The sequence below is a fragment of the Neovison vison genome, chromosome 9 (genome assembly GCF_020171115.1).
Source record: "Neovison vison isolate M4711 chromosome 9, ASM_NN_V1, whole genome shotgun sequence".
Classification (NCBI taxonomy): domain Eukaryota; kingdom Metazoa; phylum Chordata; class Mammalia; order Carnivora; family Mustelidae; genus Neogale; species Neogale vison.
In genome coordinates this window covers 12,788,588-12,804,113 of record NC_058099.1, presented here as the reverse complement: position 1 = coordinate 12,804,113, position 15,526 = coordinate 12,788,588, and the positions used below count along the sequence as shown (strand labels likewise).

Genomic DNA, 15,526 nt, shown 5'->3' with positions numbered 1-15,526 from the left:
TGTGAACGTGTTTAAGTGTGGTTAACTGATGAGTGTTTAATGCAAGAGTGACCCTTATGTGCCAAGGTCTAGCCCCCTGCTGACTCTCATGACTCATGAATTGGTTCTTTTCTGTGTGACCCAAGTAATCTGGCTGCCCTCACCGGGTAAGCTGGAGCGTGGAGGTCTGAGGTTCAAAGGAGCAGGCAGTGGCTATGTGTCATGTGAGCAGAGGGTGGCCTTCGAGTAGGAGGCTACCAGGAAGGCACTGACTTAATCCTGGCTTCGGGTGCCTCCCTTCTGTCCCTTGTCACCATGTCGGACCTTCCACCATTAGTGAGTCATTCCCTGCTGGGACCCTCTTGGAGGGATCCATACCTCCCAGAGAAGCCCGGCAGCCTGCTGAGGGCCGAGCCCCAGGAACAGGGAAGGAAGGCAGGCAGGCAGGAGGAACTGTGCATCTGAAGGACTCAGGCAAAGCCAGAGAAGTCGCTGGTACTGTTAGTGCCTGGCCTGGGAGATCCCAGCTGTGGAAGGCAGCTGCTCTAGCTTCCGTTTCTTATATTTATTTATTTGAGAGGCAGCATGAACAGGGATGGGAGAGAGGGAGAACCAGGCTCCCCACCGAGCAGGGAGGGAGCCCGATGTGGGGCTCGATCCCAGGACCCCGGGATCACCACCTGATCTGAAGGTGCACACTTCACTGACCGAGCCACTCGGCACCCCACAGCTTCAGTTTTTTATTTTTTATTTGTTTAAATTTACTTATTTATTTATCTTTTTAAAAAAATATTTTATTTATTTACTTGACAGGTCACAAGTAGGCAGAGAGGCAGGCAGAGAGAGAGAGGGGGAAGCAGGCTCCCCACTGAGCAGAGAGCCCGACTCGGGGCTCGATCCCAGGACCCTGAGATCATGACCTGAGCCGAAGGCAGAGGCTTAACCCACTGAGCCACCCAGGCGCCCCAGCTTCAGTTTCTTAGACTTCCTGGGTGTCTGTGCCCGAATGGAGCTTGGTGATCACCCAAGCCAGCCCTTATGATACAGAAGGGAAGACTGAGGCCTGGAGAGAGGAAATGTGGGGAGGCTGAGAGGTTCTTGAAGGCTGGGGTGCTGCAGAGAGCACTGGGTGGGGAGACAGGGCACCAAGGTTCTGCCATGCTCTGCCACTGCTTTGCTCAGTGACTCTGGGCAAGTGCCCTGCCCGCCCCCCCCACACACCTTGGATGCCTTGTCCATATGGTGCAGGCCTTGGCCTAGGGGCCAGATCTGGGCCCTGCAGCTCTCCCTGTGACTCTGGAAGCGGCACCTCTTCCTGAGCCTGAGCCTGCTGAGGCGTCGGGACGGCCTGCCCAGCCAGTGTCCCCCGCCAGTCTCCTCTCCTGGGGTCGAGAGAGGCGGAACTCTCTTGATGAGGTCTTCCCCTCCCTTTCTTGTGCTTTGGGTGTGATTTTGGCATTCGTGCAAAGCTGCAGAAAGATCCTGAGAGACACACCTGTTAAAACAGCTTCCTTCCTTGAAGGCTGTTTGAGCACAGGCCTTAGAGACAGCTGCTTGGGGAGGAGCGGGGCCTGGGCCGAGGGAGAGCCAACCATTAGGAGCGAGGTCTCAGTGGGAGTCAAAGGCAGATCAGGTCTACTTACTGGTCTGGGGGTTGGAAGGGGAGAGGGCGGTGAAGACAAGATGGCCGATACAGCCCCAGATGGTGGAGTTGTGGGGAGGGACTCGCCCTTGATAGAGTACCTACTATGTGCCAGGCACAGGGCCTGGTGCTTCACACTCAGGTTCAAAGATGGCTCCAACACCAGCGGTGACATGCCACCTCTGGGTTGCCAAGTGGTGGTTCTGGAATGCAAACCCATGGTCTCCTCCATACTGCCTAGGTGACTCGTGCATGAGGCATATGTGAGGCTGGGCCTGGGCAAGGCGTCCCCGCCCTGAGCGGCCAGGCCCTCCCCTGTGGTCAGGGAGAGAGGGCACTTCCCTTCTCTCCTCTGGTCTGGCCTGTGGTCCTGGGAGGTTGGGGCTGAGCTGTCAGTTCCCAGTCTGGCCTTCGGGGCCTGTATGCGGGCATGTATGAGAGGGCCCCCTCCCTGCCCACTCCAGGGGCTAGAGCCCCCAGCTGGACCCCCTAAGAGCTCTCTCACTTCCAGCAAGTGGCATCACTTCTCCGAGCCTCTGTTTCCCCACCCGCGTTCTGCAGCACACATCCTCCCTGCATTCCCAATAACAGGCACGGGGCCCTTCTGGGCCTCCCTCCGAGGGCTTGGGAGGCGTCCGGTGGGTGCTCCAAGGCAGTGACCCAGCAGAGTAGGAGATCTACAACTTGGTCCTCTCTCTCCATCGGCCTCACTTGGAATTGACTGAAATGGGGGAAATGAACAAATCCTGTGTCTGGAATTCTTTCAGGCCCTTGAGAAAGTTTCTCAGAACATCCCAAGGAAGGGGGGGGTGAGCAAGGTTAGGGCCGGATGTCAGGATGGTGGCACAGTGGCAGGAAGTGGGTGGGGGAGCTGCCGAGAACTGGGGTCCTTCCCTCCAGGGGACCCAAGGGACCCGTGGGGATTGGCTGGAAAGGGCAGCTGGCCGTCACAGAGAGGGACAGAGGCTACACAGCCATCCCCGCCCAGTCTCGAGGGCAGCAGCCTCGGGCACAGGGGACCGTGGCCATGGGCTGGGTTCGTAGAGGCTGTACATCCCATCTGGCAGGTTCCGTCCTCGGAGAGTGCGCTGGCGGCTCGCTGAGCTTTCAGTCCCTGCTCTGGTGAATGAAAGCTGAGGCCTCCCTCTGAGCAGCCCCGGCCGCCCCCGGCTCGCACACTTTGTACACTGGGAGTCTCTGTGAGGTTGCTGTAGAAAACAGTGCTGGTTTAAAAGCGCTCAAAACTACCAAGCAGGATGACATTCCGTGGCTCCAGGATCACTTTGCAAGCGTGTCCATTCATCCACAGGCATGACACCAGCCTGTCCCTGCTGCGAGACAGCCTTCAGGCCCCGGGGGGAGCCCAGACAGACTCCCACCCATGGTGGTCATGTGCCTTCTCAGGGCAAAAGTCGGTGTCTGTGCTTCCGCCAACATCAGTAATGATAATAGTAAAACTGGCAATAATTGCGTGTAGTGGCTGAATATTTACTATTTTACTGGCGATAGCTTGCCTCATTTGATCCTTCCCACAACCCTATAAAGCAGGATCGTCATGAGTGTGTTTTACAGAGAGGGACACTGAGGCTGGGAGTCGGCCGCTAGCTGAGAATGAGGCGTGGGGGTGAGGGGGGCAGGCAAACCAGGGCTCAGAACTGGCTCCATGGCGGTCCTAGAAAGTGGACCTCAAGAACCTTGCTTTTCTGAAAGAAGGGACACAGTTTGCTTACTCCCTCTCACTAAGGTTGACTTGGGTTTAGAATAAGATTTTCTGACTTGAAGATGCTTCTTGAATTTGGAGCTGCAACTGCCTCCAGAAATCACGTCCCTGGACCTGCCCATGAGGGTCAGGGAGAAAAAGCTCATCTCTCTTCATCCAAGGCCAGGGCTGGCTGAGAAGCCGTCCTTGGCCCTCCACCCCAGGAAAGAGGTCAGTAAGCAAGCTGTGAGGCTGGGCAGAGTAGGGAGTCTGGGGTCTTTGATTAACCCTGCTGTGTGATTTTGGGAAAGTCCTTGCCCCCCTCTGGGTCTCATTCACCCTTTTATCCGGTCTTCTGGATCTGAGTCCCCTTCCAGCTGTGGCTTTCTGGGATGATGAGCATTTGCTAAGCCCGCTATGTGCAGAGCGCTGAGTTGAGTCCTCTAGTGGAAACAAGGTCCTTCAGGGTGTGACGAAGGGTTAACAGGGACCTTCTCCATTCTCCTAAAGAATCATTCTCCCAATGGATAAGAGCCTCCTGTCCTCTTATTAATCTGCACACTGCTTCCTTATAGTTGGTTACTGTGTCTAGCACATAGTAGGCTCTGAATAAATGTGAATGAATGAGTTAATGAATGTTACAGAGAGTCTGAGACCCCAAGGTCATGGTTGGTTTGGTGGGGGACAGGAGTCTTCAGGGTGGAGGCAGTTTGTCAGAGGAGCCTTAAGTCTAGCCCTAGAAGGAGAGGTGGGGAAGAGGAAGGGACACTCAACCCACTCAACCTCCTAGAAGGAAGAAGGCTTAAAAAAAAAAAAAAAAAAAAACCAAAACTCAGAAATAGGATAAAGCTGTCAATAGCTACCTAATGACTACATAAATTGTGAAAAATGCCTCATGGTTCTTTGTACCACAAGAGTGTAAAAATTGTGAAATTTTTCTCGGTGTAGAAAATAAAAACCAAGACAAAGTACAAGCCCATTGGGGAACTTGCTTGACAACACCTGTGAGAGAAGAACCCCTCCAAGTTTGCCAGGTGCATCTCCCCTCCCCGCAGAACCGGCATGAGGCCAAGGTTGGGGGCGCCTAGAGCTTACACAGAAGTGCAGATTCCTGCCTTCATGCCGAGGCTCCCGGAGAGCCTACTGCTCCTGGGCCTGCCACCCTTTGTGGTCCCTCTCCATTGGGGTTCGCTCTCTGGAGGAGGAGCCCTCCTGTGGTCCCTGACACCTAAGAGATATTTGCTGAACTACAGCTGATTAGAGCTGCCAAGTAGAAGCATTTGGACCCCACTGCCTGAGAAGGCCTGGATGAGGTGGTGATTGGCGGCGGCCCTGGAGGATGTGCGGAGTTCTGGTGGGTGCCACAGGGACAGGTCTCCTCTGGATGGGAGAGACCGAGGGAGAAGAAGAGATAAGGGAAAGCCTGAAGAGAATGGGCGGGGTGGGGGTGGGGTGGGGGTGGGGGTCCTCTGGAAAAAACTCTGGCATTAGGCCAGCCTGGAAACAGTGTGTCCTTGGGCAAGTCATCTTACCTCTCTGCTGAGCAGGATTTCTTCATTTGCAGAAAGAGGTAATGGGTTTCTGTCATTTTCTTGTTTGTGTGGGGGACACGAGATGATGTGTCCAGCTAAGGGTTCACCTCATCATGACGAGGGTGCTGGGGTGCAGAGATGGACAGATCCAGCTTAGGGCTTGGTCTATAGCAAAGGTCTACCTCTGGATTCTTTATTGTATGACAGATGAAAGGTGATCAGATCGCGTACTTGATTTCAGAATGAGTTACTCTCCCCTTTGCTTCTGTCCTTATACCACCTGGAATTGAGGCTGGGGTGGGGGGTGAGACCCCAGAACTCCTTGCCATTCCTCCCCCAGTGAATTCTTGCCTTCCACGAGTTTTCCTCTTCCTCCAGTCTTCTGTAGTTGCAAGTCCTGAACACCCCAGGCTGTGGCTCTGAGCCCCTAAATCTTCTGTCCCCTCTAAAGGAAGCACTAGTCAACCTGCCTGCTGTCTCTTCTTTGTGTCTTCCATGGGACCAGGAGCTCCTGGGGTTTGTAGATGGGATTAAGCTCTGTTCTGTGAAGATGGACAGATGAAATGGCCTGCATGGGGGCCCTGCTGAGGTTTGCCGTACTCCTCCTAGGAACGGACCTTTATCCGCCATGGGTCATGAATGGGAGCAGCAGGCTGCCAAGCAAAGGCCCAGCCTTCTCTCAGACGTGGCTGCAAATCTTGCAGCAGGCACTAGTTATACTCCGCAAACCCTTCAGCCTCTGCCCCTTGCCTGAGCTAGGTGCTAGGGACCCTGTCCCTGAGGTGGTTGCCCCCGCTGAAATACCAAGGTTCCAGGCAAGAGGCTTCCCCCTGAGGGTCGCCTACTGAAGGAATGGCACACAGGCCCAGGGGTCAGGTGGCCAGGGTACTACCAGGCGCTGGCCCCAGAGGACCGATCACACGCCTTCCCTCAGAGCCTTAGTTTTCCTCATCTGTAGGACCGCATGAGTGGAGGACGGCACAGTGTCAAGCCGGGACGGGGTGCGGGCTGTGGATTCCTGTGGGTGGGTGGCGGCGTGCCCTCGGCGAGGGAAGGGGTGAGGGGGCCCGCCGCGGCCCCGGCGCGGGAGGGGGAAATCCCCGCCCCTTCGCAGCCCCGCCCCCTCGTCCCCAGCACACCCCCCCCAAATCAACCCCCGCGCTCGGGGGGCTCGGGCTGCCTCGGCCGCGGCCGGCGCGGCTCGGCTCGCCGTCGCCACGGCAACAGCGGCTTAGGGGGCGGGGGCGACGTGGCGGGCTGGGCCGGGCGGCGGGCGGCGCGGGGTGGGCTGGGCCGCGCTGCGCGGGCCGGGCCGTCGGCGCTCGGTCGGCGGGCGGGCGGGCGGCGCGGGCCGCGAGCAGCTGGGGCCGAGCCCGAGCCCGCGCCCGCCCTCGGCCGCGCGGCCGCCCGAGCCAGGGCGCGGGTCCCGCGCGGGTCCCGGGCCCGCAGCCGCCGCCGCGCTAACCCCGCCTCCCCTTCTCCCTCTTGTCGCCCCGCGCGCAGGGCTTCCTCAGCCGCCGCCTCAAGGGCTCCATCAAGCGCACCAAGAGCCAGCCCAAGCTGGACCGCAACCACAGCTTCCGCCACATCCTGCCGGGGTTCCGGAGCGCCGCCGCCGCCACCGCCGCCGCCGCCGCGGACAATGAGAGGTGAGCCCGCCGCCACCAGCGCCCAGCCCGGCCTCCGCGCGCCGCCGCCCCGGGATGCGCCCCGGAGGGCGCGGGGACAAAGCGAGAGCCGGGGCTGGGGCGCGCTGGAAGCGGGAGGACACCGCACGCCGCCCTCCGGCAACTTGTGGGGCCACCTCGGACGGGGGGCGGTGCACGGCGGGAGGACCTTTCTCTCTCCCCTCGGGGCGAGGAGGGGGTGCCCGCGGCCCGGGGCGAGGCCGGGCGGGAAGTGCCCTCGCCGAGAAGTCCTGCCTCGTCTCGCCGAGGTGGGCATTGTTTCCCGGGCGGTGCAGTGCCCGGAGCTGGGGACCGAAGTGGCGCCTCCACCCCCAGGACCCATCCCCCTGCCTCTGGAGCCCCCGGGTGTCCGATACAAAAGGCATTTTCGGCTGGGTTTTGCTGAGACCCAGTGGTGAGGAAAAGGGTGAACATCTGGAGGGGAGGAGCAGGGGGCTGGGCCGCTTAGGGGGCACATCTGCTCTAAGTAGGGCGCGTGCTCCGCTGGGGGCTGGGGTGAGCAGAGGGGGCAGTGCCGGGGGCTTGGAGCTCAGGGGCAGTGCCTGAGGCTAGGGAAGAAGGGCCTCATCCTCTCCCAGCCGGGGCAGCTGCTTCCCTCCCTCACCTCTCTACTCCCAGGGGTGTCTCCTGTTCCCTGTTTCCTTTTCCTGGGCAAGCCAGGAGCAGGTGTGGAAATTCCAGGGGGAGGTGGCTTGTGGGGCAGAGGAGGAGAGGGAGGAGGTGGTTCAGCCTGCTCCCAGTCACCAGCAACAGAGCAGGCTTCAGCTCGCAAGGGCAAGCCATCCTGTCCGCGTGCGGGGGCACTGGGCGGATACAGTCTCTCCACCCGGATCCCCCTCCTTGAGCCGTACCAGCCACGGCACCTTTCTGCTTGGGCACAGGCACTGTGATAGATTCCGGTGCCAGTTAGAACGTGTCCCTGCTCAGCTAGTGGAGGTGAAAGAGCAGGCAGGCACCAAGGAGCCTTTTCAGCATTCAGCCCCGACATCTCAGGCCCCTGGCATCTGCCTTCATAGGGCTGTGCCCCTGTGTATGATTGGCAAGTTGGCACTCCCTGTAGGGGAGGCACAGGTAGAATAAAAATGTCTCTCCTCCCCGTTGGTTCCAGCAGGCAGAGGAGTACAAGTTACAGCCCAACTCCTGCCCAAGGTTGAGTGGCTGTTTAACTGACCCCTAGCATCTTCCTGGAGAGCACCCCTCCCATTCCCGGGGAGAATTACTAGACCTTTAATTTCCATCAGCCCAGAGCTGCTCTCTCCATTGCATCCCCACCGCTGCCTGCAGCTGGTCTCCTGCCCCAGCCACCAAGCCCAGCCGGAGTCAGGACCCTCAAGCCTTTCTCTGATGGCCGTGGTGCCCCAGGGGACCAGGCGTGCCCTGGCAGGAGCATGCAGCCAGGCCAGAGCTCCGTGCTGGGTGCAGCCACTGCGTCTTTGAAAATCTCGCTTCCCATCTTTGTTATTGTCTGGGCGGCAGGCCACCGGGTTTGCTGCTTTCCTCCCTCCGCCCGGCCCCTGCCTCCGGCTTTCTCCCCCAGGAACATGCCCTTCTCTGCGCTTTCCTTGGCGGGGGTCAGGACCCTCTGCACCCGCATGCGGGGGCTTGTGTACGTACCCCGTTTTGTGTGCATGTGTCGGTTGTCCGGGGAGCAGGAGAGACAGCAGGCGGTCCGGCCTCTGAGTGTGTCTGTCCTCCCGGGAGCAGACAGCACGCATGCCATGTTTACCTCCCTCCAGCGGGAAGCCTGCACCAAGAAGCCGGCAAGTGTTGGCTGGCAACCCGGGCTCCGGGCTGGAGGTCGGGGCATGGCCCAGATGACCTCTAACAGGTCCTGCCCAGCTTGGTCTCAGGTCAGGTCAGCCTTGCCACATGCCTGGGGGGTTCGGGGTGTGGGGGTGGGGGTTCGGGAGGGAAACTCTAAGCCTGTTTCTAGAAACGGTGTTAACAGTAGCTGTTGGAGCAGAATGTCACTGGCAGTGGTGTGGGATTGTCTTATTAATTTTCTATAAACAAAATCTGGCTCGGTGGCTTCTCTGGCACAAGAAGGGAGCCCGGATTTCTCACGGACAGGCAGAGAGACCGAGTTTGAAATCCCTGGACCCAGCCTTGGAGCTAAAATAGGCTTTGTCAGGAGACTGGGATCTCCTGCTTTACTGCTTTGCTTAGAAATAATGGCTTTCTCAGCTGCTTTGGGGATGGATGGGCAGATATTTCTCTCGGGTAGATGCTTCTCTGGGGCAGTCCCTGGAGTCGTCCTGTGTGGAGTTGACTGAGTAAAACCAACTGGTGGAACCCCCCTCCCCAAACGCTCATGGTCAAACCCGGGTGAGTGGAGAGGAACCTCTTTGAACTCCAATGTGCTGTGGTTGTGCTGTTGAAGGCTGGGAAGACAGAATGGGCTGCCTTTGGCTTGGCTTAGCAGTGAGGAAGGGTTTGGATCCTAGGTCCCTGGGACCCCCACCGGGTTGCAGGGTTTCTGGCCGGGGAGGGGGGGGAGTGCAGCCTCAGTGAGGAGATAGGCATTGGAAGGAGGGTGGGAGCTTCTAGGGTAGCAAGTGTGAGCCCTGGTCCCCATGGCTTCCTCCTGTCAGTGAAGAGTGTGGGGCACTCTGGGGTGGCCAATTGGGTTCAGACTTTGGATAACGCTGTCTGTTTTAGAGCCGCTGAAGCGGCTTCATTGCATGCCGTCTGCTGTGTTCTGCAAACTGCTGTGTTGTGGAGGCTATTTTTTGTGCTGGAATTCTCTCATCTGGAAGCTAGAAATCAGTTGGTTCTGTGCTGGGATCTTTTGGCTCCCTGGGAAAGGAGTCTGGCCGCTGAGTTCTGCTGGTTAAGGAAGAGGGCCTGTGTCTTGATTGTAAGGCCGGGGTCAGGCCAGCCAGGACTTGGGGGCACAGCTGGGTCCTGGGAGTCTTGAGGGCCACAGGACAGGCTTGAGCCTTTGTACTTATTCTCCTGAAATGGCTTAGGGGACATTTCCAACTGGTCTGCAAAATCCCTGGCCCCCTTAGACACTCATTTCTTTGGACGTTTTGGAAGTAAGCACCAAGGACAGGTAATCATGTCTCCTGGTTAAGGGAAATGAATGCCGCTCAGGGATTTTCCAGGTGAAAGGCGTGCTGGCAGAAGCATTTTTGTTTTGTAGGCTGGAAATGTTGCTGCTTCATTTACAAGCTGTCTTAATGTTGGTAAAAGCCATCTAGGATGTGGTGAATCTGTCTTCCCAGAAGATAATTTCCAAGTCACTCATTTATTAATGTTCCTGAGTAGCTAGGAGGGTCAGCTGGCAATATTACACTTCCTCGGTGCTACTGTTTCTGTGTGACTCTGGCCCCCCTACGGGTGCTGAGAGTATGCCCTCTCTGGCTCTCAACCCATCCCCCTACCCCTGTAGTTACTCTGAAGTGGCTGCGCCCCCACTTCCCATTCTTCCCAGCTGGCCTGGTGCAGAGCTAATCCTGTAAATGTGGGCAAGCCAGGCGCAGGCATGCAGGGTGGCTGTGTGCGGAGTTAAGAGATTGATGACTCCTTCTCAGGAATATGTGTGTTGCCTGGAGTTCCCACACCTGAAAGTTACTAATGGTGGGATTCCAGGCAGAGTAAAGCTAGGGAGGGAGATACTTGGAAGTGGAGGTGGGGGCCTTCAGGAACCCTCAACTGGCCCAGAGTAGGCAGCAATCAGTTCAGTCCCTTTGGGTGAGGCTATCCCTGGGGAGGGGAGGGGAAGCTTAATGGGAAATGGAGAATGGAAGGTGGGATCCGTTTTCCTGCTCTAGTTGTTGACAGTAGGTGCAGGAGGAGCTGATCAGGGCCTGGCCTTTCTTGCCTCTCTCCCTTCTTTTCCATAGACAGGGAGTGTCTGGTACTCTACCTTCCCCTGGGTGACGTCGAGATGATTGTGCAAAGTCTCTGGGAATAATGGGAAGTGTGTGATCTTTGGCTTTGAAGCCATGCATTCTTTGGGCAAGTAGTGTAACCTTCCTGAGCCTCAGTTTGCACATCTGCGAAGTGGGTCTCTTGATGATAATATGATTGGAAACATTAATGTTAATATATTCGGCATGTGTTTAATAGAAAGTGTCCCATTTGGTGCTATTTCCTAGGCAACTAGCACCAGGTCTTGCACATTTCTTTAATGTTTCTTAAACGTTATTAAATAAATAATTATATGTGAAAGAGGCTAGACTAGCATTTTCAGTAAGTGAGAGTTAGCATCAGTGGGAAAAATTCACTTCATTTTAGATAAGCCTCTGTTTTCTCATCTACAACGTAGATGCTGTATCAGGCAATCATGCTGTGTTCTTCTGAGGTTCAAGAGAGAAACTGGATGTTGCTGTCTCCAGAAAGGTGAAAAGGGTTGTGCAGAAAATCATTATTACCTTGAATATAAGAAATAGAATGATCCTCATTCCTGTCTATACTGTAGGGGATGGGGCTGACAAACTTTTGTGTAAAGCTCACTGTTCCAGGGATGCCTGGGTGGCTCAGTCGGTTAAACGTCTACCTTCGGCTCTGGTCATGATGCCAGGGTCCTGGGATCGAGTTCTACATTGGACTCCTTGCTCAATGGGGAGCCTACTTCTCCCTTTGCCTCTGCCTCTCCACCTGCTTGTGGTCTCTTTCTCTCTCTCTGATAAGTAAATAAAATATAGAAAAAAAAGTCCATTGTTCCATTTATGTTATAGACCATACTTGTTTTTAATAATTTTAAATGTTTAGGTTATACCCAGTGGTTTTTTTGTTTTCTAATTAAAAATGATGCTGGTATTCAAATATTTGAATATTTATCTTTGTTCACATCTCTTTTTCCTCTGGGTCAGTTCTTAGAAATGGAATTACTAGGTCAAAGAATATAAACAGTTTCAGGTTTTTGATTTAAAAAAATGCCCCCCATGAAAAACCCTGTAGTAATTTATATTCCCCAATGGTTTTTGAGAGTGCCCACCTGTTTCCACATCCTTAAAAACATTGGGTGTCATTAAAACGATCTTTGTCATTCAAATAGGCAGAAAAATGGCATTTCTTTGTTATTTGCATTTCATTGCTTGTTAGGGATTGAATATTATTTTCTGGAGTTTAATGGCCAGTAGTTGTTGTTGTTCTTTTGAGTCTTACCTAATCCTGTCTTTGCCTTCTGGACATTCTTAAACAAGCCCCTTGCAGCATTCTTAGTTGCCCTCTGTGGCCTCCCTCAGCTCTCAGAGGCCCCATGTAGGTGGATCTTTGTTAAATGGGCTCCTGCCTTCCAAGGGGTGTGGTAGGGAGTTCATTAATGACCCTCAAGAAGGGCTCACCCAGCTCTCCTCTCCCTTCTCCCCTCCCCTCCATAAGAGAATCAGGTTTAATTCTTAATCTGATAATTATCATAAGGAGGCCTGGCATTTACACAGCACTTTGCAAGGTCTTCTGCCCTGCAAGGCAGGTGGGCAATGAAAGGGCTATTAGGTTGATGGAAACTGAGGCATGCAGTCAGAGGCATGGAGGTAGGACCATCACAGACACCGGGCCTGGTGACCAGGTCCCAGCCCATCTGCAACATTGTACTTGGAGCCCATGGGCACTTTTGTGGGGGCAGGGCTGACCAAGGCCACACACATAAGCACGTGATTCTGAGCCTCATCTCCGGAGAGGGAGGGGAAAGCCACAGAACATGACCTGGACGTAGGGAAGAACCAATTTATTTTTTGCTTTCTCATTTTTATCGCCCTCCTTTTAGATCAGTGGCTCCCTCGTGTATCTTCCAGAGATCGGAGCTGGGCATTATTTTTAGGAATGGTGGAAATTAGCTAGTGGGAATGTGATCAGCCCCAGGCTGGGGTTTCAAAGGCTGGAGAAGCCTTTTCTTTGCACAAGCTCGTAAGCATGTGTACATCTGTGCACTCATGTTTTTGTATGTCTTGCAAGTATGTACCTGCCTTCATGAAGGTGTGTGTGCATTATATGTAAACGTCCTTGCGCACAGTGTGCGTTTGAAATGACTGATGACATGTAAAGTGTTTGGAACAGTGCCCGGTGCTTCATTCTGGGCTGGACTATATGAAGTGGCTGTTTTTGTAGGTCGCATACAGACATGGTTCAGTCTAGTAAGTGCTCACTAAGTGCTGACTGCTGTCCTTATTGTCGTCTGTTTTCTTATGTGTACATGGCTACCACTGTGTGTGCACATTTGCATACACTGTGTGTAGAGTGTGTTCTGTGTTTGAACTCTCACACGTGCACATCTGTGTGCGGTCTCAGTCTAGGTGTGTGCCCTTGAGGTGGCCAATTTTGTGAACAAACTACCTGCCTGCTTGGGGAGAACCTCAGGGCTTGGCATATACCTGCTCGTCAGAATAGCTCCCACTTTTTAAATAAAAAAATTTTATTTATTTATTTGACAAAGAGAAACACAGCAAAAGAGGATGCATACGCAGGGGAGTGGGAGAGGGAGAAGCAAGATTGCTGCCGATTAGGGAGCCTGATGCGGGGGAGGGGAGCCTGATGCAGGGCTGGATTCTAGGACCTTGGGATCATGACCTGAGATGAAGGCAGACGCTTAACCGACTGAGCCACCCAGGCTCCTCCAGGCGCCACAGGACAGCTGTGTTCTTAATCCCCTGTGCCTTCAGGTGCTAGCAGAGCCCACGCCTGGGGTGCCAAGGGGCCTGTCATCTTCTCCACAAGTAACCTGCCTATTTCCAGGGCCCCATGTCTGAGGATATGCAAATTGACTCTTTAATGGAATTCCTTTGCAAAATATTACTTGAGCCAGAAAGTTAATTACCGGGCTTTAATTAATGGCTATTTTAGAAGGCCACAGAAAAGAGCTGGAGATCATAGGGGGACCACAAAGGCAAGAAAGAAAACATTCAGTGCCCCTGGCTGGCTTGGCGACTCTGTCCCAGGTGGCAGGGCACACTTAGCTCTTTCCCTACCCTGACCTGCCAGCTCACCACCCTGTGGTGGTCGGCTGTGGGGGAGTGAAAGAGAGCCCCCTTGTATGAAGATACTCTGGTCTGCTGGCCATCAGTCTGTCCATCTATGAGGAATGGCCTGGGCCGCATTCCCAGCCTGGGGGTGGGGCGTGCGAGGAGCTGTGGATAGCTGTGGAGGCCCAACCCAAGCCCCCGCCTTCTGAAACCTCTCAGCAGCCGGGTAACACTGCAGCCAGGTAACATTGCCCGGACCTGAGCTGTGGGATGGACAGTCACTGGCCACTCTGCTTGAAGAGTAACCCTTCCCTGCTCCTCCGGTGCCTTTGGGCTGCTTCCTGCAGTCCCCCGACCCCGACCCCGACCCCTTCCAAGAGCCCGAGAGCCTGAGGCAGCTTCCCGCAGGGCCAAACCTCCACCAGGGGCCAGCTCCCTTCTCTGTGTGCTCCCCTCTGCTCTGTGAAGTCTCCTGTGATCCAGCCCGCTCATCTACCTCAAAGGACAGACCGAAAACTTAGGGATGGAAACCGTGTGGGAGTTTCCCCCTTCCAGCTGGCAGTGCCCGGAGGGGTGGCCTGTGTTACTGTCCGCTCATGAGATAGAGAGAATCTCTGTTCTTTGTGGGCATGTGTGGGCGGGAGTTTGTGGGAAGACACACAGTGTCTCGCACGTAGCACGGGACACAGCCTTGGCTGGCTGGCTGCCTGCCATGTCGTGTCTGTAGCTCACACCACGTGCCACACCTGGGCATGCACACAGAAGAGCCTTCCCTGGCATTTGGAAGGCAAACCTTGTGGAAGCCACTATTTGTGCGCCAGAGGTCCCCTCTGAGCCAGGTGGGTGGTGGGATGAGGGCCAGGAAGAGAGGGAGACAGGGTCCCCAGGCATAAGGTCCCTGGCAGTCTGCCTGGGAATACCTTGGGCATTCTTGGGGAAGGGTAGGAAGGGACCCCAAGGCTAGAGGTCAAGCCCAGTCCTGGGGGCATGCCAAGAATAGGTCTTCCCCTCCTACCCCCACTTGCGCCCGCTCAGGAAGCCTGCATGCTGACTCCTAGGCTTGTCACCTCCAAGACCTCAGCTGATGGTAGTGGCATGGGGTGGACTGTTGGAAGCTCTGACAGAGCACTTTGTACCCTGCACGGAGTTGGTGCTCTGGGTTTGCCCAGTGAATAACTACATGAACTTCAGTCTTCTAAGCGGGGGTGGGGGGTGGGGGGTAGGGAGGTGGTGAGGGTAGCCCCGGAGCCCTGCGCCTTATAGGTTCTTACAAAGGCAGCCTGAGCAGGGCTTTGCCATCTCCAGCCTCCTTCTGCCTCTTGTAGCTTGACTGCCCCAAACCAGGCCAGAGTGGACAGAGGGCACCAATTGTGGGAACTTGGCTCCTAGGCCGGGCTCCACTGCTAACTCCACATGATCAGCCTCAGAAAAGCCACTGGAGCTCTCAGTCTGTGCTCTGTCCTTCCAGTGAGGCTGGTGGGGCAGGAGTCGGTCCAGATAGAAGGGGCTTAACATTTCTCTGCATCAGATGCCCTTGTCACGACGCTTTCCCCACCTCCCTTTTCTGGTGGGCCGCCCTCCTGGGGTGAGCTGAAGAGCCCTTCTCTGGCCCCCTCTCCAGGCTGGATCTGGCCACCTCCCAGTTGACCGTGCCCCTGCCACCTGCCTGTTGGCCTGACCTCTCTCACACCCTTAGGGCCCTTGTTCGCAGGCCCGGCCTACTTGTAATAGAGCACACTGGGCAGATACAGATGCCACCCTGGCTGCACAGGCCCTAATTGGATGCGACGTTGTCTTGGGGAGTTTTCATACCGAGGGCAGTGAATTAGTGTAGCGTCTCCCTGTGCCCATGGACTAAGGGGAAGTTAATTTCATGCCCTGTCTTTTTGACATTTGTAATCAAAGCTTTGTCTTGCAGCTGCGGACTGTTAGCACGTGAAGGATGTATGAGCCTCAATTATTGTTTCTGGCGAGGGAGGAGATTGATTAATAGATTGTTCACAGCCCCACTCCCTACTCCTTAGTCCCCTTCCTGTCTTCTTACTCGTTTTCCAACTTCCCCACATTTCATCCGGAAA

The 15,526-nt window shown here is 55.4% G+C and overlaps 1 protein-coding gene across 4 annotated transcripts in view; it reads left to right on the top strand.

Moving 5' to 3' along the window:
* The window catches only part of LOC122917293 (DAB2 interacting protein), a 124,092-nt gene that overhangs the window by 34,579 nt on the left and 73,987 nt on the right, over positions 1-15,526 (top strand). For 3 of the 4 annotated variants that reach the window (XM_044264988.1, XM_044264987.1, XM_044264986.1), the window contains exon 3: positions 6,356-6,501. In XM_044264988.1, coding sequence (XP_044120923.1) covers positions 6,356-6,501 — 146 coding nt within the window. Of the gene's footprint in view, positions 1-6,355; positions 6,502-8,379; positions 8,391-15,526 lie in introns of those variants that run through there. The other variant, XM_044264992.1, reaches the window with a different exon arrangement.